General features: G+C 40.5%; 1 protein-coding gene across 3 annotated transcripts in view; it reads right to left on the reverse strand.

The window, feature by feature from the left end:
- The window catches only part of pkn1a (protein kinase N1a), a 63907-nt gene that overhangs the window by 11854 nt on the left and 27255 nt on the right, over window positions 1–24798 (reverse strand). For 2 of the 3 annotated variants that reach the window (XM_034203388.1, XM_034203387.1), the window contains exons 2-7: window positions 8794–8988; window positions 6414–6519; window positions 5951–6099; window positions 5339–5459; window positions 1482–1627; window positions 528–741 (exon numbers count right to left, since the gene is read on the reverse strand). In XM_034203388.1, coding sequence (XP_034059279.1) covers window positions 528–741; window positions 1482–1627; window positions 5339–5459; window positions 5951–5983 — 514 coding nt within the window. In that variant the 5' untranslated portion in view covers window positions 5984–6099; window positions 6414–6519; window positions 8794–8988. Of the gene's footprint in view, window positions 1–527; window positions 742–1481; window positions 1628–5338; window positions 5460–5950; window positions 6100–6413; window positions 6520–8793; window positions 8989–9749; window positions 9889–24798 lie in introns of those variants that run through there. The other variant, XM_034203386.1, reaches the window with a different exon arrangement.

Here is a 24798-nt window from a genome sequence, read left to right on the forward strand (position 1 = left end):
TACTGTATTTAAAACTATACCAGAGGCTACATAAGTCAATCTGCTTTTATTTAAGACAAATAATCTCTGAGAACACAGAAAAAAGATATTGCATTTTTTTTTTATTTACAAAGATTATTTCTTCATAAATAGCCATAATTATCTGTAATCACATTTGCATCATCGGCCTGAAGATCAATAAAAAGCCATTACCCACCCACAATGTCCTTATTGTGTGAAACGTTTTTATTTTTTTGTCTTGATGTGTGCCCATTTTGTAAAGCAGAAAATGCCACTGAGCACAAGCATTACAATGTAGTTTTATACATATTATAATAAGGTTGAACCTGAAACCTCATCATCCGAACCTGAATGAATAAGATGGCTAGGGGCTTCGAAATGACTTTGATTTGAATAGCCTCTGTTCTATACAGTTAGTATACAGTTGTGCATGTTGTCATGCACATGCTTTTGTCATTGTGTATCTATGATTCTTGTTGTGTGAACATGCTTGACTGCGTCCCCTGTAGTTTTTGTATTTGTCGTACCAGTGAGAGGTGAGGGCTTGTTGAGGGTGCTGTACTGGTTGTGGAGGTAGGGGGCGCTGTGGCGGGAGCTGAAGACCGGGGAGGAGGCCAGGACCAGCTCCTCTTTGATGACGCTGGCCTTGGGATGGTCCTTCGGCAGCTCTGACAGGCGACGGTCCAGAGACTGCCTCAGCAGGTCTAAGCGCAGAGACGCCTCGCTCAGACGAGACTGTGCCTAAAGATCGTCAAGCAGAACAGCTTTAAAACACAGTTACATTCACTGGGCGACATTTACTTCACTTTTACGTCTCACAAACCACATAAATCCATCCCTCCTGTCATACTTAGGTCAAATATCAACAATAATCACAGGAGTATTGGTGTGAGAATACATTAGAAATGTTCAATAAAGAGGTTCTATACTAATATACCTTGCAGAAGAATACAGCATTGATATTTTTTTTTATACCATTTGTAATTGAAATATGATTTGCTTTTAACACCATTTTGAATGACATAAACGATTATGTGTGTGTTTTTTGTGTGTAAGTGAGTAAGGGGTTTTAAAAACCCTTCCAACGCCACATGGTTAATGATGTAAGGTTATTCTGAGTTTTAAGGTCATATACGATGTTGTGGCTGCTCTGTGATAAAGAACATCAGACTGGAGAGGAAAGTGCTTTATGGTGCTACATTACTTCATATTGTCTGTTTATGTTGAGCCAATCAAGAGAAAGCTTACCACATTAGGATAGCTTACAATGAAGTGGTGCTGTAACAATGGTTAAACATAAAGGCACTGAAGTACAGGCTGGAGAAGGGAAGATTAGAGTTTCAATGTGTTTATCTATAAGTAGAGATGAAACATATGACTTACATGACTTATATGTCTTACAGCTTTTCACTAAGTACATTTGAGATGGAGGAAGGGTTTGCAGTTGCAGGATATGTGTGTGTGTGTGTTTCCAGTCCTACCTCAGACAGGGCTTTCTTGTCCTGGACCTTGCTGGCCCCCAGGAGCCTGAGGACATTTTTGGCCCCCTCAGCGACGGCATGCTCCACCCTGTAGTGATGCCTCAGCTCTTCCAGACGCAGCTCCATCCCACAGAGGTCCTGGTTACCTGCACGGTGAGACAGAAACATTACATTACTGTGCATCTGACCAGAGGAATTTTACACTTTGCAACTGAGATAGGATGCTATAAATATGAAACGTCTTTAATCCACCTGCAAACTTTATTCAGTTATATTCTGTTTAATCTTGGCAGGTGCACTTGAGGACTTGAGTCTTGTTTGGGCAGCAGTGTGTTAGAGGGAACTCCTCTGGGCATACTGAGTAAGGTTAATACCTTAATGCATGTCATGCATTACACAAGAGCCTGACAAAGAAAACATTAGCAGCGCCCGGAGGGAAGTGAGCAATCCGAGTTCACTCAGTAAACAACAATAAATTCAGTTCCAACCTCTGCTTCCAAATGGCTTACTCACTCCCATCTTCAAAAGCAAACTCATATCTGTCTTTCAAATGTCCTTTTCGTTAGATTTTTGATGTTAGGTTCAAATAAATCATCAGTTTGTCCAGACTAAAACAATTGATGATTTCCAATAATTACTTAAATGAGATTTAATTCCAGGGTTGTTATGGTAATACCAGCTTGTTGTCCAGTATAAAATACTTTGAGTATTTCCTGTTGTAACCACATACTACAGCTACCCCTGATTAGATAGATGGTATTTAGCAATTTGCCATGCAAGAAAAAGCCCTTGATCTAATCATGATGTGACATTCATCTAATCATGATGTGATACAGTTAAATGGAAAGACATGTTTTCGATACTCTGACAAATGGTTTAATAAATCGAGACCTGCCTACATACGCAATGAAGAGAGATTCATTATGGAAAGTTGGAGCAGAAATGATATGAATAACATTTTTTTTAGATCACTCTCCAACGTGACAGCCACTGGAAAACGAAACCAATGACACTGATAAAACAACAATAACAATTGTTTATTTCACCCCTTAAATACAAAGGCCTGGTGACAGTAGCTTGATCCAAAACAGTGAATTGAGTGCAATGCCATCAGTCAAATGGGAAAAACATAATCGAGCTCCTTCACTCAGAAAAACACACATGGGGTCAAACTCGGAGCAACACCCGTGAAGCACAATTACAGCTAATTGGCTAGCTTAATGACACACAGTAGCAATCTCTAACAAAAACCTTGAAGCACACAGATAAGGGAGGAGAAGAGGAGGCATGAGATAAGGAAAAGGATGATAGGATAAATATAATTGATACAAAGTGCATTTGTCTTTCAAATGTCAGGCTAGTAAAGAAGATGGACAAAGGACACAGAAGAGTACTGAAAAATGATTTTTTTTTTTATGGCTTTTGAGTTTTCAAAGTGAAAAAAAGTGAGAAAGAAAGGGAAGGGGGGAGGTAGGGGATCGGGTGGATGTGGATGCTTTTATCTCCTAATAAGGTGTTCTGCCTGGAGCCCAGACCCTGTGAGATGACCCCTCCACCGGGTGTGGTGCCTGGAGACTGTCTGTCTGTCTGTGTACACTATACACACAACCCCTGTGAGTGTGTGTGTGCGGTTCAAGGAGAGACTATGTTGGACAGCAGCACAAAAGAAAATTCAAGAGTTGAATATAATGAGAGGAATATCGAGGTAACAACTAGGGTAAAATACAGAGAAAGTGTATTCAGGAAATTATATGGATATGAAGAAATGCATTGTTGAATATCACAAAAACGGTTATAAAAGGTGTTCGTTGTTCTGCTTAAACACACCAAATCACTATTTAACAAAAAAAAAGAACAATGAACAAAATACTTAAAAGGCGCCATTAAAGATGATAAAGGACCGATAGAGTTATGAGTACAAACTTAATTAAACCAGCATTCAGATTTAGCATTGCACTCAGTTTTAAACAATTGATTCAGCAGATGACCCACAATGCAACTCGGCCACACACAATCCAGTAAAGGATGCAGGTGTGTTATGGTTGAGGCAGCGAATGTAGCCAGTTGATAGCCGCAAGCAAAGATGGGGAGCTGGCTACAAAGATATTTTTTCACATATGCATTAGTACTCTGCACAACCTCTAAACAGGTACACTTTAAAGTGTAGAATCAATGGCCATTAATATCGATAATTCTATCTTTATCCCGCAACAGCAGAGCATTGAACTTCAGAACATTAAACCCAGTACGTTTACCACACAGAGGACACAGAGGAGGGAAGTACGGTCATTCAAAGTCTGTCCACTTTGCCTTAAAAGCCCATTCTCTCTGGCTGCCTCTGTCTGACATGAGTAAAAACAAGTATAGCCCCAAAGGAATACACCATCCTTCAAATCTTTATTTTACTTCTACTCCCTCACATTGCTCTCTCCCTGCTCCCCTGCAGCATTTTACCAAACCGCCCAGCTCTCGTGACCGCAATCAATCGGCCCGTTTTCCCAGCCAGGAGGCCATAATGGTCCACAGCACTCCCTGCCTGACAGACACTCATTCACCGGCCTCAGCCCCTTTAAATGGCAAATACGCTCAGCCACAACATTTAATGTGTGTGTGTGTGTGTGTCAGAAGGCAGAGAAAGGAACCAGGACATCATATTCATGGTTTAATTGTAACTTGAGGTGCATGACCACGCTTCAGAACGTTTCATATGCAATCATCAGCCCAGAGTGTTTTTGCTGTGCCTCGGCACACAGTACAATACCTGTGTGAGTGTGTGTGAGTGTGTGAGCGAGCGTTTGTGTGTGAAAGGGACTTTTCATCTGCCGATCCTTTTGTAGAAGGGCAGGATTTCTTTTTTGATTGCATCTGTGAGTGAATGTGATTGATTGTGATAATGCGCCAGGTGGGTTATTTCACAGGATTTGTATTACTCACTGCATGTGTTTGTCCACCACACACACACACACACACACACACACACACACACACACACACACACACACACACACACACACACACACACACACACACACACACACACACACACACACACACACACACACACACACACACACACACACACACACACACACACACACACACACACACACACACACACACACACACACACACACACACACACCACACACACACACACACACACACACACACACACACACACACACACACACACACACACACACACACACACACACACACACACACACACACACACACACACACACACACACACAAAAAATTCTAACCGGCCTATTCATCTTCTTCCCCGCAAAACCAAAGTGGGGGATAAACAAAGGGCCGGCTCTTTATTGATCTGTTTTGCTGCTGTCGGGAGCTGCTGCTCAGAACAACACGCTCAACATGCAGAGAGAAAGAGCATTAAGATAGACACATGACAAGCATCCTGTCAGTGCCAGCTGATCGTTGTCATAAACCAGAGTTATATTTTGAGAGCTCACAGTGACATGAGTTCCTTTTCCTCTGATAGGTGAACTAAAATGAACAGGCTTAGAATAATTGCTACATGTTGCTCAAAACGATTTTAATTAGTATTTTCTGTATCACTTTAAGTCAGCTCCATGGTTATATGTACAGTACACCGTTTATAAAGGATTTGAAATGGACCTGTTTACCTTGGCTATACATATGATACTACTTTTTTTACAGACCTACATCTAAGAGTGCTAACCTTTTACGGTGCAGAAAAATAGACCAAATATTCTAACATTTAAAATGTGATCTTACACATTTACCAGCTAACCAAGACAGGTCACCCTTAATCATTTATAAATCTAAAACCTATTTTATTAGGCAATTAGCCAGCCAATCAAACGTACCCTGTGTGTCGTCATTGTGCTCGGTGGCCTGCTCAGCCTTGCGGATCTGCATGCGGATGATGTCAATTTTGGTCTTACTGTCCTGTAGCATCTGCTGGGCCGTCTGCAGCATCTTCTTATCCTGACAGGAGCAGATGCAAGACAAAGGGTAGATCACATGACCGAAGCGGGAAGCTAAGTATTTAAATACAAGCTGTTTTTGTCTGTTGGTTGTTATTGGCGATATATCTGTGTGTTTTAAAGCAGTACAGGAAAAGTATGTGGAGGTATGAAGGCAAGGTCATACAGCAAGGGCGAAAGAGATGCTGAATAAAAGAGGGGGAGGGGATTTTTAAAGTAATCAAGAGATGAGGTATGTGCATGAGGGAAAGGGTTTTGTGTGTCACAGGTTTAACAGATTTAGGAAATCATCATCTGAGTCAGCAGTTTGCAAGGTCACATACGCTATCAGCCAGCTGGGGGAGGGTCTAATACCCTACAAATTGTTCTCTACATTGACATCCGGCTGTATAAATACAATTCTGTATCATTGTATGAAGCCAAAAGCATCTATTCTATACACTCTTATGTTCAGGTGTTTGTTTGTGTATGGATCAAGCCATCGTCCTGTACCTTGGTGGATCCATTGGCGTATATGGGGATCATGTTTTCCACTCCCTGTTTGACTTTGAGCTCGATGTTGAGCTGTCTCTTCAGAGCGGCGATGCGTTCCTTGGTGGCTGACGTACGAGACTCCGCCCCAGGAGACTGAGGACACTCATCTGTGGAGGGAAGGGAAAGGTTGCAGATGGTGTAAAAAGAAACAAGATGAGGGTTCACACAGAGCACTCAAAAGTGAAATACGCTCAGAGGAATTTCATGTAATGTCGTGACTTTTGGAGGATTCTTGATGCCATGGACACACATGAATCTGATCTGGACGTTTTCTGGAAAATATTCATTATCAACTGGTTTTTTGTACATAAGTGCTCCCACAAAGCAGTCCTGCTCACTCATTGAAAACGTTCTTATTAATATTATAGACATTTAATATAGATTTGATATTTGACATAGATTTGACTTTTCGGATACACACCTTTGTTCTCCTCTCCTCCCTTCACCACAATGTAAGCATCCAGTTCTTGCAGCTGGTCATGCAGGTTGTCCAGCTTACGGTTAGAAGAACGAAGCTGGCTGTCCACCTGCAGGCAGGAGCAAATACAGAAGAACATGATTTCAACACCAGCAACAATGTATTGAGAAGCTAGAGAGCAGATTTATTTAGGCTTTAAACCAGTATAAGTTTTATCGGTTGTCTTAATTTTCTTTATACATAATACCATAAGCAGGGAGCCTCAGTATACCTGTCCAGTGAAATGTAACTAATTTAAGCCTTGTGAGTAGAGGTATAATATTTTACTACAAATGTTTACTCAATCTAATCAAATAAGTGTAATTACTGGTACTGCTTGAACTGTTCTGTGGCCTACATTTAAACACCTACATTGATGGGGGGAGTGTAGGAAGCAGAGTTAATGACTTCCATCTTCTTTCTTTGAACTAAATCAATTGTCATCAAACTCAAAATAGAAATAAATCTTTTGAAATTGTGTTGGGTTTAAACAATGGGTTTAAAAAAATGTACTTTTTGCTTTCGACTCATTCCTACACATTCTTGTGAGCAAAGCATTTAACTCTTCCACTGCTTGTGTATTATTTCTGATATCTATATCCACAAAGAGATGCTGGATCTGTACTTGGCAGCTCCAGGAAGTCAATATGTGAGCTAGTGCTGCATTCCTGCCTCTCAAAGTAGAAATATGAGCTCAGTGAACATACTACTGAATACACAAATATCTATCACATTAAGGCGAGACACCCCAGGTGAATAGGGTAATTTTTTTAACTTAAAGGTATCAGCTAGAAATTTCTCCAGTTAATTACTTACAATAAGGCAATTGTCTTTTGTATTACAAGTTTTCTGAAATAGCATGTTTAAATATGCAAATTATCCATTATCTCATTAAATATGCACATATTTTAACACATTTCAGGAATCGAAATCTGAACTTTGGATATAGCCAGATTCAAAATTCTTGTTTCATTTTGTAGTCATATTAGTATCGAAGGCTTTTACAGAAGGGATATTGGATCTCTCTTTTTATCATTCCATAAATCAGAAAATACTGTCAACAGCCCTAAAATATCAATTTTCGCCATGTTTTTAGGTATACAATGTTGTATAATTCAGGCTATGAATTATATATGAACAAACCCTTCTGTAAAAGCCTTCATAATATTGATGGGAATATAACTGGAAGGTTTGGTGTATCTACGTGCTACTGAAGTTGAAATTTCGAACTCAGAGTAGGAGAAAAAACTCATTTTGAGAAAACGACCTTTAAAGATTGCAGTGAGGCGCTAGCTAAACCCTCTGTTCTTTGGATGACAGCTTGCGCATCGACGCACTCCGTGAAGGTATTTCATGTTCAGGGTCATTTTTTTTTTTTATAACCTTGCTTCGTGCAAGTGACAATTGTTGTCGTCTTCTCTGTGAACGTTTTTTTCGCGGTTCTTTTGGCATTTTCAGATTTCAATTTCTAGCTGAAAGCTAACCAGGAAGTGTTTTAGCACACCACGTGACGCATCTGAACGAATCACGTTGTCAGAAATTGACACCAGCCAATGAGATTTCGTTTCTTGGTTTAAGACCCCTTTGTACTTTCACGATTGGTTGCTGATACAAAGGAAATGACCATATTTGGATCCGATGAGATTGTGCAGGAGAGACGGAGCTTTCCAGCGATATCTCTGTTGACATGGTGCACACAGCGGTCGCGGTACTTTATGTTACGTTAGAATGCTAACTTTTGGTGAATTTAGGAGAAATCGACAGACGCAAATAGACAAACTATAGTAAAATAAACACTTAAATGTGTATTTTGTACGTTTTCCTTCCAAAAGCCTGAAAGAAAACATGTTATGGAATCAAAATAGCACAAAATCTCAAAATTGACCAGTACTTGAAAAACGATGTTTTTGCCTGCCGTGTCTCGCCTTAAGCGTTAGAAAAAGTGCCAGTTCTTTCAGACAGGTCTTAACCGTCTCAAGGATAACATAAACATAAACATACCAGCAAAACTACCCAGTTCCTGTGTGACTGACTCACCAGACACTGCTCCAGTCATTAAACCGGTTTCCTGCAGTCCTACTGATGTCAAATTACAACTTAACAAAGATCATCCATGATCAGATTACTCATTTCTTTGTTGTTACTGACGTTGTGTCAATTATGCGTTGTCATATTAACTGTTCCTTTTGACAAATCTTTCTATTTGCTTTCCAATCATTCATTACCAGTCAGAAACCAGTTTTCTGAAGACATTTGAATGGTATGACAAGCAGAAAAAGCCAGAGACGTGTGCACTCTAACATGTCCCTGGCTTCGAGAGGGTCCGACAGTAGCTGTGTCTAACCTGCTGTGCGTTCCTCTTGTCAGTCGTCGCCCTCCGTAGGTTCTCTGCTCCTTCCTTGATTTTCAGCTCTTTACGGATCTCTCTGCGGATCCTTTCGCGCTGCTCGTCCAGGAGCTGCTGCACACTGGAATCAGAGAAGTCCGAGTTCTGGTCCAGACCGAGCTGCTCCAGAACAGACAGGCCATCTGGGTCACTCTGGACAGAGAGGGGAGGAAAATGATAAAGAAGTTAGACTATGTGGTTATATGAATAAAACAATTGATTGTGGTAGCATAGTCAGCCTGGTAAGAGGAGGTGTTGAGAGAGTCGTAGACAGAGATGGCGAGCAGGATAAGGAGTAATGGGAGGAAAGAGATAGAGAAGGCGAGATGATAGTGGTGGGGGTTGGGGGAAAAGGGCAAAGTTGCAGAAAATGAAAATGCTAGTAAAAAGGAAGCAGGAGGGGCAGTGAAGGATTTACAAAAATCTTGTTCAACCAGTGTTATAACAATAGAAACACAAATGTCTAATGGCACACCTACTTACAAGAAGAGCTTAAGGGTAAACAACCCCATTAGAAATCCCATTTTCAAGATACTCTGCCTGAAAAAATGGGCTAAAACTCAATCAAATTACAAATCTGTACCATGACCTGTGGCGTCGGTTGTCCTTTTTATCCTGAACCGGTTCTACTCTAATGCGAGATAAATAACAAGAACATCTTAACCTGGAACATACTAACCTACATGAAAAACACACTCTACCAAATATAATTGGGCTCCACTCCTACTTAAGTTTCTACTCACTTCCTGTGTCTTTTCAAAAATGACTCCTAGCAGAGTTCTGGAGACTCAAGTAGCCCGACACACAATCAGGAACTCAGCAGGAGCGACAGCGTTAATCACTAGAAATCACAGCCACTCGGCCCAATATTACAGGAACACACAAATCAAACAAACAAGCCAACAACACTTAACCTCCGAGCTGTCCTCATCCTCCTCGTCACCATGCCAACACATAGTCCACTCAGATGTTATGACCAGAAAACGTTGGTACGCTCCTGAGCTCGGACCAACAGCTAATGCCACACCGAGAGCGAATAGGATAATAAACGATAAAAAGAGATAAAGAGAGGAAGAGTTAAGTGAGGGAGGGGGAACGCCCCCGAAAGAGGATATCCGTCCCAACACCAAGCTGCTCAGGCCTTTCCTGTTTCCCCTGCAATTTTGCTGCTGTCAGAGAGTGAGAACCAGAGAAAAGGGGGACAGAAACTCTATACATCAAGGACACATCCTCCACTCCCAGAGTTTTTGGAAAGCATTCCTGGATCTGTAGCAGTAAGCTTGTACAATGTTTCTCAAATGCTTATATGTATCAATTACTCAAATCGGGCTCCAAGTGAATTTGTGACAGCTTTTTATTAATGTTGTGCTCTCATTGGGTCGTGATGTGATACGATCTTGAGGGTGGAAACATGGGAAGTATGCGTTTTCTAAGTTTTGGATCACAGCCAGAGAGTAAAGATTAGGAGGCTTTTCTTGACCTCTTGTTCCCTTAGGGCTCCACATCTACAAACCAAGAAATCCCCCTAAAGGCAGCCTACAACAACATTATCCAAATCAGAAAATTAGCACACAGTTTAAGACCCCTCAACACTGCACAATACGAGTGATCTCACAGGTTGACTGCATGTAACACAGGGCCAGATGGGTGTGATCAAATATTGGTTGCAATCTGTGTTCATGTCAATAGAATGAAAGCCTGATGGTTTGTCGAGATATGGAGTATTCGGATAAAGATGGAACATACTGTACAATTTAATCATAAACTTCTGCCAGTCTTATGTTTTGAAAATTAGCTACAGGGATGGGACTGCGGAGTTCTTTTTTACGTTTATCCCAACAATGATACTGAGAATCCAGCATTTGTATCCAGATGTATTTAATGTTGTATTACATGAATTGACCCATCTACAAACAAACCTGCAAATTGTGAGAATTTGTTCCAAATTCATTTCCATCTTTAACAATACTGGAAATGTTCTCCACCCTGTATATTTGAGTGCCACAAAATCTGGTTGGAGAGATGAAGAAATTGTAAGCAGGAAGAGGTTGAGAGCTAACAGCTAGCACTGAGCTACTGCTACATATGAACACAGCCATGATATGGCATCATAGCCATAGGGCAGCAACATTAGCAGTGAGCTGGCAGCTTGCCTGATGGCTGCCCAAACATGGATGTGTTGTAAGAACTACATACCGCAGTCCTTTAATGAAAACCCCTCGCCCAGCTCATAAGCCACAACAGATGTTCCCACTTCCTGGTTTGCTTCCACATGGTACAGTACATGACATCATGCACGCACATATAGCTCTCTAATGCTTTGGGAAAGGTTTGCAGATATTTAACCTCCATGGATTGGAAATGTATAAAAAAAGGATTATCTGCAGTTCTGAGTGTCCTGTCAACATTTCTACAGATGCCTTTTTTACAATGACTGTCAACTGTATGGATAAATGCTTGTTGGGCAGCAGTACTGCAAGTGGCCAATGGGGCTGCTTTGAGGTATGTTAATAATCTAACAGGGAGAGAAGATTAAGGAGTTCCCCACTGGTTAAACACAGGCACAACAATAGGTTACAGAATACCAGGGTTCATACACTTTTTCACAAATGATTTTCAATGACTTCTCCATGACTTCTTCTCCATGACCTTTACCTAATTTTCCATGACCAAAACAATTAGTCTCAGCAGAACCACTGAAAATGGTTTCTTTTAACATGGAACAGAAAAATAAGGTCTGCATCTGAAACATGTTGTGCCTATCTAAAACAAATCAAATAGTAGGCTTACTAGCTTCTACAGGCTAAAGCAACTAAAATCTCTCACCAGCAAAATACCTCGACCGTTAAATGCCATTTTACGTTTCATTACTTTACGATACAGTCTTTATTATCATTATAGTATTACTATTTCGGCGATTAGATAAAATATAAATTATATTTGATGCAACTTTAGTTACATTTCCATGACTTTTCCAAAACTTTGGGAAAAATATTGTTTTCCAGGGCCTGGAATTAGCATTTTGAATTTCCATGACTTTTCCATGTTTTTAATGAACGTAAGAACCCTGGAATACTTACACAAATACAACACAGCAAATCAAACCTTTACAGTAAGAATAATGAAAGCTTTTGAGCTTTAAAACATAGTCTGGTTTAATTGAAACATTTTCTGTGTTTCCTTGACATAGAGACCTTTGAGATCACAAGAGTGGACTAATTAGGTCTGCAATTTTGAGCTAATTCTGACGTGACTTTGACAAGACACACTTCATCCTCTCTTTCTCCACCCATCCCCTCTACCTCCCTATGTAAAGCGTGTGTACATGTGATCCACAGCTGATGAAATGTTTGCTTACATTTACAGCATCGGTCACTATGCCTAAAGAGGCAAAGGAACCGAAAAAAACGGTGCTGCTATGTTTTAGTGTAATTCATAGTTATTGACATTTTAGAGCGGGGCTCAGCTCATCCTCCACCCACTCATCCACCTGTGTGTGTTTTAAGTCCTTAACTGCAGTCTAGGTTCAAATCTGACCCTGTGCCCTTTTGTTGCATGTGGCCCCCCTTTCATCAACCTTATCTTTCTAATAAAAAGGCACAATTGCCAACAAAAACATTCAAATAATACACCTTTTATAAAGATTAGACTGGCTTAAGGCCCTATTTTGGCTACTAAGCTGCAATGCTAGTGTTCTTTCTTGAAAGGGGGTAATTGATTGCACTCTTATTACATCAATATATTAAAAGCCCTTAACCTTTCTAGATATAAATGAAAGATAAATTCTACTTGTTCAGTTATTATCAGTAGCTATGATCAACCCCGTCTCTCTTTAAGGCTTTGGCTTCAACATTGATCTAGTCCGTCTGTGTTTTTATGTCTCAAGCGATTTAATAAATATGTTTAATAATATTACTATTAGTATCTTCACATGTTGTATAACAATTAAACTAGAAAAGAATAGCATGCCTGGTCCAATTGTCCAGTCACACTCTCCCTTTAAGATGTCATTTGTAACATGACTCCTGTCACCTCCATCACAACATGTGAGGAAGACGTGTAACAGCGGCAGATGTTGACAGGATGTGTTTTGACACACATATGTACGTAGCATACAACAGCAACACCAGATGAGGCGTCACAAACCAGTCATAAAGAGACACCTCACTTAGACTGACACCTATGCAATGAAGTGAGCTCAGCACTTACACAGAGAAAAGCTGACACGATAAAAACACTCCACTCCATCTTTCAGTTGATGACCCGGTGTAACACTACAAAAATGGCAACAGCTATCGGGCATGACTGACTCATCCCATTCAGCTAGTTAGCGAAGTAGCCCAGGGAGAAACATTCATCAGCAGCAGCGTCAAGGCAAGTAATGACGAGGCTAATTTAGTAGATAAGTCACTGCACCAAGTGAGGATAATTCAATCAGACTGTGTGAGCAGCGTAGATGAGCCTAGGGCTGAATAGAGAGGGACAAGAAAGCACATAGGATACGTGCAATTTTCCGTGTTTGCGTGTATTAGCATGTCCTTCAGTGTGAAGACAAAGCCTGGAGTTCTCCCACTGAGTGCTAATGACCACTCGGTACAGATCGTGTCCACACACAGGTCATGGAAGGTCATTGTCGTGCAAGCATACATGACATGGATACAATTAGGAGATGTATTCACTTTTAATTAATGCACACTATTTAAAAAACAACCAACCAAAAAACCTGGCCCAAAGTTGCCAACTCTTTTCCAATGAAGTGTGTAGCAGCACTAGCTCCAAAAGTATGGTAAGTAGTGAGAGTTTCCAACTTGGTAACACTGGTCTTTCAGGTCTATTTCTCCCCCTTAAATGATCATTATGAACGAAAACAATGAAGATATATGTGGAAGAGTGGTGAAAATACATTACCCCCACTAGCTTTCAACCTAATATCTTTGAGTTTTGGACTCTAATTTAAAGACATCATCTGACATCACACTTTGTGAGACAAGGATAGACGTTTTCCACACATTTCTGAAATCTTATAGACAAAACTATTAATCTAGAATTAATCAGCAGCATAAATGAACACACTCCCACTTTCCCATGAAACATGAGGACATGTCTCTTGGGGAATGAGGACACAGAGCTCAGCCCATTTCTGTGTTATTATAAAGGGTGTGATCTGTGTACTCTCACAGCTCCAGTACATTCGCTCCAAATTCGCTGGTGAATATGACACTAGGTGAAAATGCCATAACAACTGACTTGATCCCTTTTCTACCATGACAGGAGGAAGGACAAACAAGCTGGACTCAAAGTCACAGGTGACAATCGAAGAGGAAGAAGAAGGAACAACTTGAATACGAGTCTATATTGGTAAATTCCTCCCAAATAAGACCGGAAGAAAGTGTTACTCTTTTCCAGGTACAGCTGAGGAGGGACAAATTACTTCCTGCTGCTTTGATGATCTTCCAAAATCTCCACTTTCATTAGAAATCTTCTCCCATCATCATGGTTATACTGTCTTTTATATTTTGCTGAATGAGAAATTCAGCAAATTAATACATTTGGGTACATTTTATATCTTAAATATGATACATAAATTCACCACAACTTTTAACAAAAAACAAGTATTTGGAAGAAAAGACAGTATACGAGTTATAATGTATTTCCTTAATCTCTGCAACAGAGGTTGATTGATTGATTTAACGTAGCATTTTGATAGCATTAAATTGACCGATTTGGCCTCAGATGTCAACTGAGGCCAACTCAAGTGACATCAGTTGAGGCAATACATCAGACTTCCCACAAAATCCTTTATAGACTATTTTTCACAAAAGCTGGAGTACTACCAACTTTTCTGTGGAATTCCCCTTTCACTTCAACCTATCATTTTATGTCATGCATGTCAGAAACATACTGTAGGAAGAGCGAGAGGACCAAATACCTGGTTGATTTGGACAAGTTTTTTTTAGCCCAGCTGACTAGTCTGTGGCAACAAAGGACATATGGTGCTTAGTTAAAACACATGTGTATACTTATGTTATGTAAAAACGGCATGGCTATCAGGTTTCTCTTTCAAACACACACACTGGCACGTCCTGTATGACAGAGGCATGAGTCTGCAAAGGGCTTACAGCAACTTGCACACCACTTCCTCTAGGTGTCTTCCTCTGCCACACGGGCCATATTATTCTGCTGAAAGAGGAACCGGCAGGGAAATACCATTTTCTATTGTTGTCAAATTGACTGACAGCATGGCAAAGAGAGAGGAAACAGGGAGAAATAAGACAGGAACAGAGTGGATAAGGACGAGAAGGGAAAACAAACTAAACATTTACTTTTTATTTCAAAAGGATAGGATGGTTAAACCCAGCCAATAATCTTTTGGTAAAATTGCATGAAAAGTATCCAAACGTATCACTGTTAAATTAAAGGACACACTATTTCTGAGGGTACATTTCATGTCTGTGTCTAGCAGCACAGTTGCAGAGATATACAAATTGGAAATCTCCAGCAACTGGACCATCAGTAATGAAGAGTAGAAAAAAGACACAAGCAAGAGCAAAAGCCAGTTTGTCCAGTCACGCTCATGAAAAAGACAGGGAGAGAAGTGAGGGGCTGGAAGAGAGAGAAACAGGCGAGGCAAACAAAGAGAGAGCAGCAAGGGGACGGGAAGAGAGGGAGAAGAGAGACGGGTGAGGCACAGCAGAGCGGGTCACAGGGTTGAGGCAGACAAACAAGCAGAGGAAAAAAGAAAGAAGGAGATATAAAATGGGGCAAAGAACAGCAATAGCACTGCAACTAAAACGTGTAACCACAACTTTGCAACGATGTGTTCAAAGTGCTTGTTTGGACTTAAACCGACAGCTACTTGACACAGTAAAGCATTAAATGGTCAAAATTCGAAGATGCCTGATTTGCTGGCTGTGTCTGGGGCACCCATTACACAAATACAGGAGGATTCTCATGAAAGTTCACGGGGGGGGGGTGGGTTCAAATACTGCTGTTGGTTTAACCCTCTTTTGTTGATTGACAGCTGGTGGTTTGTGGATGTTAACAGGGACACACTCATAAGAATGAGGACAGGCAGTTGACCTTTAACCCCTTTGGTCACATTATACACCTCCAGTTCGCCCTTTCTACTTCCTCAATAACCCCAAACATCAACACTTAGTGTAGAGGTGGATGTTTGTAAATAACACACTCCAATTATAAAAGTCCCCAGCTCTTATACAGTAAGGTTAGCTGGATCTCAGAATTTAAGAGAATGGCTCAACTTGGCAGCCATAGTTTTCATCATCTATTGGCCACTTCACTTTTTCGATTCAGGTCCTGTGGGCTTGACAGCTTGGCAGATGTGGAGGAAACCATATTCTTTGAGCTGCATTTAAGACAGAGATGATTGCCAAACTCATTCAGCCTGCACAAACAAATGAAAATGGAGCTGGAGTGCCAGACACACCGGCTGTGTCCAATCATGTTGTTTCATTGAATGTGCTTCAATTGATTGGTATCAAACACGCTAGACACCTATTACCAACCTAAGAAGGTTTCAAAGGACAAGCTGAGAGGGGCTAACATGGTTGTTTTTAATTCGGTGTTTCAGGGTCGAAAGGACAGTGGCATTGACCTGTAATAAAACACATACAGGTTCTGTGTTTATGTGCATCCCATCCTTCCCTCTGACCTGGGGCGGAGAAAATAGCTTTGCTCCAGAATCATGTGTTGAACCGCACGCCAGGAAGCTGTCGTTTTGTAATGCAAACCTCGGGCGGAGTGCCTGAGGCTCACCTGGATTATTGCTCACACGCCGCAACACTAGGGTTGCAAAGGGGCGGAACATTTAAGTTAAGCTGGGGAATTTTGGAAATATTCAATGCAAACATTTTTTTTTAAGTAGAACAGAACAAGTTTTAATTATTTTATTGAAGAATTATTTGTTTCATTGAAGAACGAAAACAGGTTGAGTTAAATATTACTCATCCCCCCCAACCCCTCATTACAAAATGAACAAAAATGCACCCCCCATCCAAAAATCCCCACAAAGTCCCATTCAAAATGTTAAATGAAAAGTGCCCTTCCTTCAAGCAATCCTCTGCATTTTTGCTAAACCCTTTCAGTTAACAGGCTCTTCCTGGGCCTCATCAACATCCAACTCCGAGTCTTCCTCTTCAGTGTCACTGTCCAGCCTTGCTGAGGATGGCTCTGTGTCAGGCTCAGAGCCTTAGGTTTGCCCGAATGCCAACCAGTTTTTCCACTCTCACACTTGTGAGCCTGTTGCGAACCTTTGTGTGGTCTCAATAGCCATGCAGTAAGCAGTGTGCTATGGCATGGATATTCAAGTGTACTTGAATGGCATCTGTTTGTTTTAGTCAAGATGATGCTAAAATATACTTTCCCCAACTATATTTAAGTTCCCTATGAAGAGCCAACCTTCAATTTTCAAAAATTCCCAGTTTATTCCCATAAATTCCCGTGGAAAGTTTCCATCTTTGAAAATTCCCAGAATTTTGCAACCCTACGCAACACACACAAACAATGTCACTACAGTCATTTGTTACAGCAGCATCAGGTGCAAAACGTTCTAGAAGAAATATTAATTCAATTTCTCAGCTTTAGTACAACTAGTCTGGTAAAAGTACATTAAAACAGTGGGGAATCTGCTGCCTGTGTGTCACTCCTACAAGGTGAACCGGAGAAAAATGTTTTGTTCTAAAGCACACAACAGTTTCTCTTTAGCATTAAATGACCATCAGATGATATCGATGATCTTAGGCCAGGTAGACACCAGATGAGAACAACCCCCGAAGTATGTTTGAATTAGTCTCCAATCATTATCAGACTTCATTTGGTCTTCGACAGTAGGCTTGATGCTGTACTTAAGGATATGGTGGCCATTAATGAGAGAAGCACACCCAACAGGGAGATCATGGATCCTGTGTAATATGGGGCATAAGCCTACATACTGTACCATCACTTGGTATGAAAACATCCATTTATTGGAGAAAAAAATGTGAACAGTATGTTTTTAACAGTTGATTACCCTGAACTTTAAGTATAATTTGAATGAAAAAAACGAACAAAAATAATCGTTTTATTTAGATTACGTTGTTTTCGTAATCGTTGCAAGCCATAATCACGATTAAAATACGATTAATTGAGCAGCCCTACCGTAGGGTCTGTGACCAAAAATAATATGTTGTGAGAGTAAGAGCAGGGGATGAATCAATCATAAAGAGGCCTCAGTGGCCAGAGGTAGATGTTTAAATGACAAACATCCTCCTGTGGGAATGTAAACAGCTCTGCAGGGTGAAGTGGCTACTAAACCTTTCCTGGAATAGAGAAAGAAAAGGAAGCAGAGGAAAGGAACAAACAGCTTTTCTGCTGCACTATTCTCCAGAGAACAAACACACAGAGGCATTCATCTTCCTCATCAGCAGGGGGGTGGACCCTCAGCTCTGCAGGCCATCTGTCAATCAAAATGTTCTTAAGCCCTGCCCAGTGAGCGGTCCAGACACCGATCAATCATTGTCCACTCCCTGCCCCGACAATTCTGTGGCGATGTCCCTACGGCTGTCATTCATCCTGCGGCTGGTAGCACATGCTGTGCTAAGAGAGGCCGCACCTGTAACCTTTACAGTAATAGTTCAATCATAGAAATTATTACAGGTGGGAATGTAAACACACCGGCCTCAAGTGGAATATTTGCCTGTACAACATGGCTACATTTTTGAAGATCTATTTATAAAAAGGGAGGATGTTGTTATTTAGTAACTCCCTTTTTCTCATAGCGCTGGTTCTTAACAAACACCTTTCTGAGCACCAGAAGAGCAAAGATAAAATAAAAGCACACGGAAGTAACATGGATACCAAGTGGAAAGAAAACATAACAAGATGACGACTAAACAATCAGATTGAGTCTAGTGTTAATGCTCAGTTTGCTGCTGTTCCCATGAGCAAAGCCTCATCTATCATACATACATTGTGGATACTAAATAAGGAGAAGACATGTCACATGCCTCATCTCATGTGACACTGTACAAGAGACATTTCTCTGACCACAGAAACGGCTACAAGCTATAGATGAAGCACAAACCCCTCTAAAGATATACATCAGGAGATTGTAAAAAGAAAAAAGTCACATGTTTGCACTGCACTGTGTTACTGGAGCATATATGTATTAAGAGGTAAAAACTGTATACAATGTATACAGCGATGGAGGAGGGGCCCTGTTCGTTCCTTTGAAAGTTGCTCAGTGAAGCAAAAAATAATAATTTAAATGTCTGATCTATAACAAACACTAGAAATGGGAGTTTACAGATGTTGACAAACACTCCAATACAATGAATTATGCAAATGTTTCAGTGTGTTTTTTCTTTAAAGATGAACACTGGGAACAGCAAGGAGGAAATACTTACAACTCTACTCCTGAAAGTAACACATTACATAACATTCACTTGGTAATTTTGCCGCAAAGTGATTCACAAGTACATGAAACCTGCCCTTGCACAAGTTTGATTATCTAAATGGCTTTTAGCTGTACAGTTACCACACGTTTACAAAAGTTAAGTATTGCTGTTATGGCCGATTCAGTAACGTTACTGACAACTAAGTCTAAAATAAATACAAAGGTTTGTGATGTTGGGATCACAAAACAACACACAGAACTACAATGACGATGCGTTTTAAAAATGTAAAAACAGAAGTTATTTACATCTTTAGATCAGGAAGTGAAACAGCAAACTCTTTCCACCACCACATTTGCCGGTGTGCTTTGCTGAGGCAGTATTGCAGCATACAGAAGTGATAATCACTAGTTTATGGTTGAGTGGTTAAAAAACTGAGATCCGTTCAATGACAAAATTAGAAAAGATAAATGTCAGGATGAGAAAGATAAAAGTTAGAGATATATAAAGTAACCAAGCTTGCTGGTGCTCTACTTGTTTCTGTGAGAAGTCTGAAACGTGTTATTAGACTATTTATGTGCGAGCAGGGATGTCTGGGTAATTGTTCTGACAGGCCTGGGATATCTGCCTAGATGAACTTCATGCAAAGACAGTCCTGCAGAGCTGCACTTTAGTTTACTCCTCTTAGTGTGTTAACTCTAAAGTAAAGAGATAGAAATGGGTCTGCATGGCTGATTGCCAGTGAAGCACAGATCTGATGTCAGTTTGGGTTTGTCCCTGCTTGTCAGAAGCATAAAACATAGGAGACGTGAGCTGATACTGGACGTGTTCACTATGAAAGGATCGGAGTGCTAAGGTTAGAAACAGACTTTGACCTGAAGCCAAACACGAACTGCTTCACTCTGTTTCTGTGCACAAGAAAGGAAATGTGTCTGAGAGACTGAGTGTGTTTGTGTGCGTGCATGTGTGTGTGTGAGTCATATAAAGAAAACATCTGGAGGCATTCCTGAGACGCCTGAGCGATGACAGCCAACAGCCAACCTGGCAGAAAAGACGAGAAGGAGAGGGAGGAATGAAGGGAAAGGTAAACGAAGAGCGGGGAGAGTTGAACAGCCACTGCATGCTCCTCTGCACTCCCTACAGAATGTCTCCTTCACTGATTTGTATTATGTGAAATACCACATGGATGAGACGAAAGCTATTTAAAACAAGAGGGTGGTCAGGTGGAAGCCTCATAACTTAACAAAAGTATGTGTTTTACAAGCAACGCTCTGAGAGGTTGTGCATAGACACAAATACCCTAAGGGAATGTCATAAGATTATTTTTTCCAAACATCCTTTCATAACAAAATAATATTACATTGACTTTGATATAAGAGAGTAAAGGGCAAACCCTCACAAGAAAAGCTTGGAACCAGCCAAAGGTTGGTATCGTCATATTGGAAGTAAGACAGGAATTGATTGATTTTTCACTAACTTATATAAATATGATATTGTAGAAGTAACTGTTACAATTCACAGATGTACTGTAATTATATACTGTTTTTAAATGAATGTTACCATTGAAAACCTGTCATGATAATATTGCATATCATGTTAATTTAGGTCAGGAAGATTTGACTGTAAAATCCCAGTTCTCTTGCTCCTCCTTTTCATTTCTTTCCCCTCAAGCAGAGGGAGGGATGAGACTGCAGGGAAGAGGAGAAGAGAGACAGACACCAATCCTCCCCACGAGACAGACAAAGGCCGTACGCCTGAAAAAGAGAGGGGAGGGAGGAGAAGAGAGGGAACGAGAGGGACGGTCAGCCAAAGAGGGATAAAGAAGCAGGTGGAGGAGAAAGGGAGGTGGTCGACCCTCACTGCCAGAGGCGGCTGATGGATAAAAGAGCATGTGAGAGCGTGCTGGGAGGCCAGACCCGCTGCCAAACACACAGACATCAGACACATGAGGGGGCGATGAGAGAGGGAGCTTGTGTTCTGGGTGGAGGAGAGTTCATAGAAAGCACATTTGGCACTAATGCTGTGACCTTACTTACACTTCACTACACAGCACATTAAATCAACCTCCCAAAAACTAAATCAAATTGCTTTTGACCATTATTGAAAGTTGAATCATCTTTCTTACACATTATGTTATCGCTATGTTGACTTTTTAGAAACAAACTCCTGACATGTGCTTCCAGACACTGGCATCTTTAGAAGATAAAAACAAGCAGGATCAGGGGGGGAGGAAGGCAGGAAGCCCTCAGAGAAGACAAAGAAGGGAAGCCACAGGTTCACACTTCACTAAACAACAGTATACAAGAGGTATTGGTTATTTAGCTGGACGTGAAGCTTTGAATCAGTGTTGCCATTGCACAGTTTACAGTATATGTGATATATACACGGAAGAGTGTTTGAATCTAATAGGGTAATATGAATTAAAAACAAAACTTTATTTCAAATTATAAACTGTAGTCAATTATAACGACAACTGCCATGACTTATATGATGGTGTGCATGTTAAGGATCTTGGTACTGTGTGTGGCATTTTGTCTTAAAAGTAAAGTAAGCATTTGAAATGAATCAAACATAATGATATGGGGAAGTAGACACCCGTGTGTTAGTTCAGTTAAAGAGATTAACACTTTAAGCTGTCTGGTGGTCATATCGAGCCCCCAGGATGAGCTCCATGCTTTGAAGCCAATTTTCTTAGTGGTCAAACTGTGGAAATACAACGTCCAGATACATCATACAATAAAAATGTTTTCGTATACATCACATTTTTAAGATATATCAACTACCGAGTACAAATACGATGAGATCTCTTATTTAAATCATTTTGTCCTCCCAGCTGTAAAAGTCACTAATGCACGAATAAAGAGTTTTCTACCTAAGCATGACGAACTGCCATTGAGTGAGTCGAGATGGAGCGGCTGTGAAGCGGAGTAAGTGCGCTTGTATGGAGCTATATCAGGGTCATACGTTTTGATCATTCAAATAAATACAATTTATTTGAAAGTTCAAGTTTTTATCCTGAACTTTGAAAAATACAATGATGTATTCAAACCAAAAATAAGTATTTGAAATCATTTTTCAGGTTGAATATTATTTTTGATTCAGTTCAGCAATTTCTTTGAATAAAATATCTATTTTCAGATTTCACTTTTATACATATTTTGATATTTGAATCCTTATTTTTTTCAGTTGCAGATTTTACGTTTTCAGATTCAAAACAATTATTTTTTCAGTTTCAAATCTTGTTTTTTCAGGTTTCACATTGCTTTTCATTTTCAGATCTTTTTTTTCCGCTTTCAAACTTTTGGCCCTGATGTTGCTTGGGGGGCGGGGCTTACCAAAGAGTAGTTTGGCATCCTGAGCAATAAACTGTGCTAGAATGTGAAATTACGTATCCGCAATCAAGCGTTGTCCTTGCCCACTTCCATGTAGCTCCATGAACGCAGCATAGTATTGGCTTGGTTTTTGCGATCAGAATCAGAGTACCTTTATTAGTCCCACAGGGGATACATTTACATTGTTACAGCAGACAAGAGCCAAAGACAGCTTAATGTTACCTAAACAAAGCATGCATACAAAAAGTATTAAAGAACAAAAAAAGAAATAATATTTTGTTTTAAAGTTACACATTTTACATAACACACAGTCCCAGTTCTGTGGATTTAGCAGCCAGGTATATATTGCACAGTTTTTAACGGCATATATATATATTGCACATAGTTGGTATTTATCAACAAGAGGTGTTATAGTATGCAGTGTTTCCCCTAGGATGGAGTCATAGCAGCGGTGCTAAGGCACGTGGTGGGCCCAGCATAATGTGAGCGCGGAGCGCGTGGAATTTTTTAGTGTGTGCGCGTGCGAAGTGCGCCCTGCAAATTTGTTTCTATGTGTCTGCCAGCACAAGGAAGGCTCTTGAGGCCTAGTACCAGAGCCGGTTCTAGCCAATTTGCTGCCCTAGGCGAGATTTTATATATAAAGAATAAATGAAAAATCTCTACAAAAGACAAATACACTACAAAAACAGAAACTTATTGACATAGGTAATAGACGTCAAAATGGCTTCAAATGTATTCAGTATTGTATGAACATGTTTTAATTGGGGGGGGTGGACATCACCTCCTCTAGGGGTGTCCGGCGGTATGCCCCCCCGGGAAGATTTTTTTGAACATTTTAAAGTAAAATGCTTCAATCTGGTGCACTTTGAGCACACAATTACTAGAGACCTGATCTAGGGGGTACAACTCTAAACACCCATCTGAAAAAGATCGGTTTACATTTTAATAATCAATAAGTATGTGAACATAACCAATAACCTACCATAGCCAATAACAAATAAATGTAACTTATTTTATTTTTGTTGTTCATTTATATCTTATTTTACCAGTTAACATTTATTTATGCATATTTTTGTATCTCTCCAACTTTAAACTATAGTTTTGGTTTACTGTCCTATAGTATACATTGGAATGATTTCCAACCTGTTTTTATTTATCCTAATAATTCTAAAGGAGTGCCTTGGAAATATGTGTTTACATAATTTGTAAACACATATTTGTTTGAGACCCACTGAGATAACTTAGATTAAAATTAACTATCTAAACACTCAAGAGTCCTTTACCTCACTGAGCCTCTCAGTCTGACAGGAGAGCTCTCCTCCACCCTGGTTGTAGAAAAACATCTACTTCTTATATCCGTTAGTGCAGCTAGCACCAGATTATAATAACAACAGCGGCGATACCGGTGCGCCCGCCAAAAATTAGGATGAGCGCCAACGGTCAAAAATGTTTTTCCCCTCCCAGAGCTACCAGCGCAGCGCCCCCCAGATCTGGCGCCCCTATGCCAAAAATCAGCCCTGCCAGTACATACAGTGGCAATGTCTCAAGATTTTGTTTATTGAACATACAGTAACACAAATACTACAAATCCACATAACAAACAGTCAAAAATGAAAAAGGGTCGCCGCTATATTTTTATCACGGTATCTCTCCGTGAGACAGCGGGGATGGCGTCAGGTCCACCAGAACAACCTGCTGGCTCGTGGCAGATATATAATTTCACATTCTAGCAGTTTATTGCTCTTATACCTTGATTGTTGCCAACTACGATGCTCAACAGCTCGCTTAACGGAACTTTGACGCTGGTATCAGTTTACCACCAATCACGGGCAGTGCTGGAATTGGGCCGGTACTCACCGGTACGCAGTACCGGCACTTCTGGTTCTGACCCATGGAGTACCGGCACTTCTTGCTCAGTACCGGCATGCTGGCGGTACTCCGGTACTCATGCACCGTGCCAGTACTCAACACTCTCCCGCCGTTCTTATTATACATCCATATATATATATATACAGCCGCCCGGTACTCAGTAGATGCGTCATGAGGTGCCGAACGGACATTCTCATCGCTCTAACCGCTGGAGTTTCACAGCGGCTGTCAGCTGTTTACTCCTGTCATTCAAACAGAACGTGCTGGAGAGGGGGCGGGGCTTATCTTCTCCATGTAAATACTGTGGTGGAAACGACTATGTCAAAATTAACCTATTTGACCGTGATTTAATAGTAATACACGTTTCAAAA

The sequence above is a fragment of the Gymnodraco acuticeps genome, unplaced genomic scaffold (assembly GCF_902827175.1).
Source record: "Gymnodraco acuticeps unplaced genomic scaffold, fGymAcu1.1, whole genome shotgun sequence".
Taxonomy (NCBI): domain Eukaryota; kingdom Metazoa; phylum Chordata; class Actinopteri; order Perciformes; family Bathydraconidae; genus Gymnodraco; species Gymnodraco acuticeps.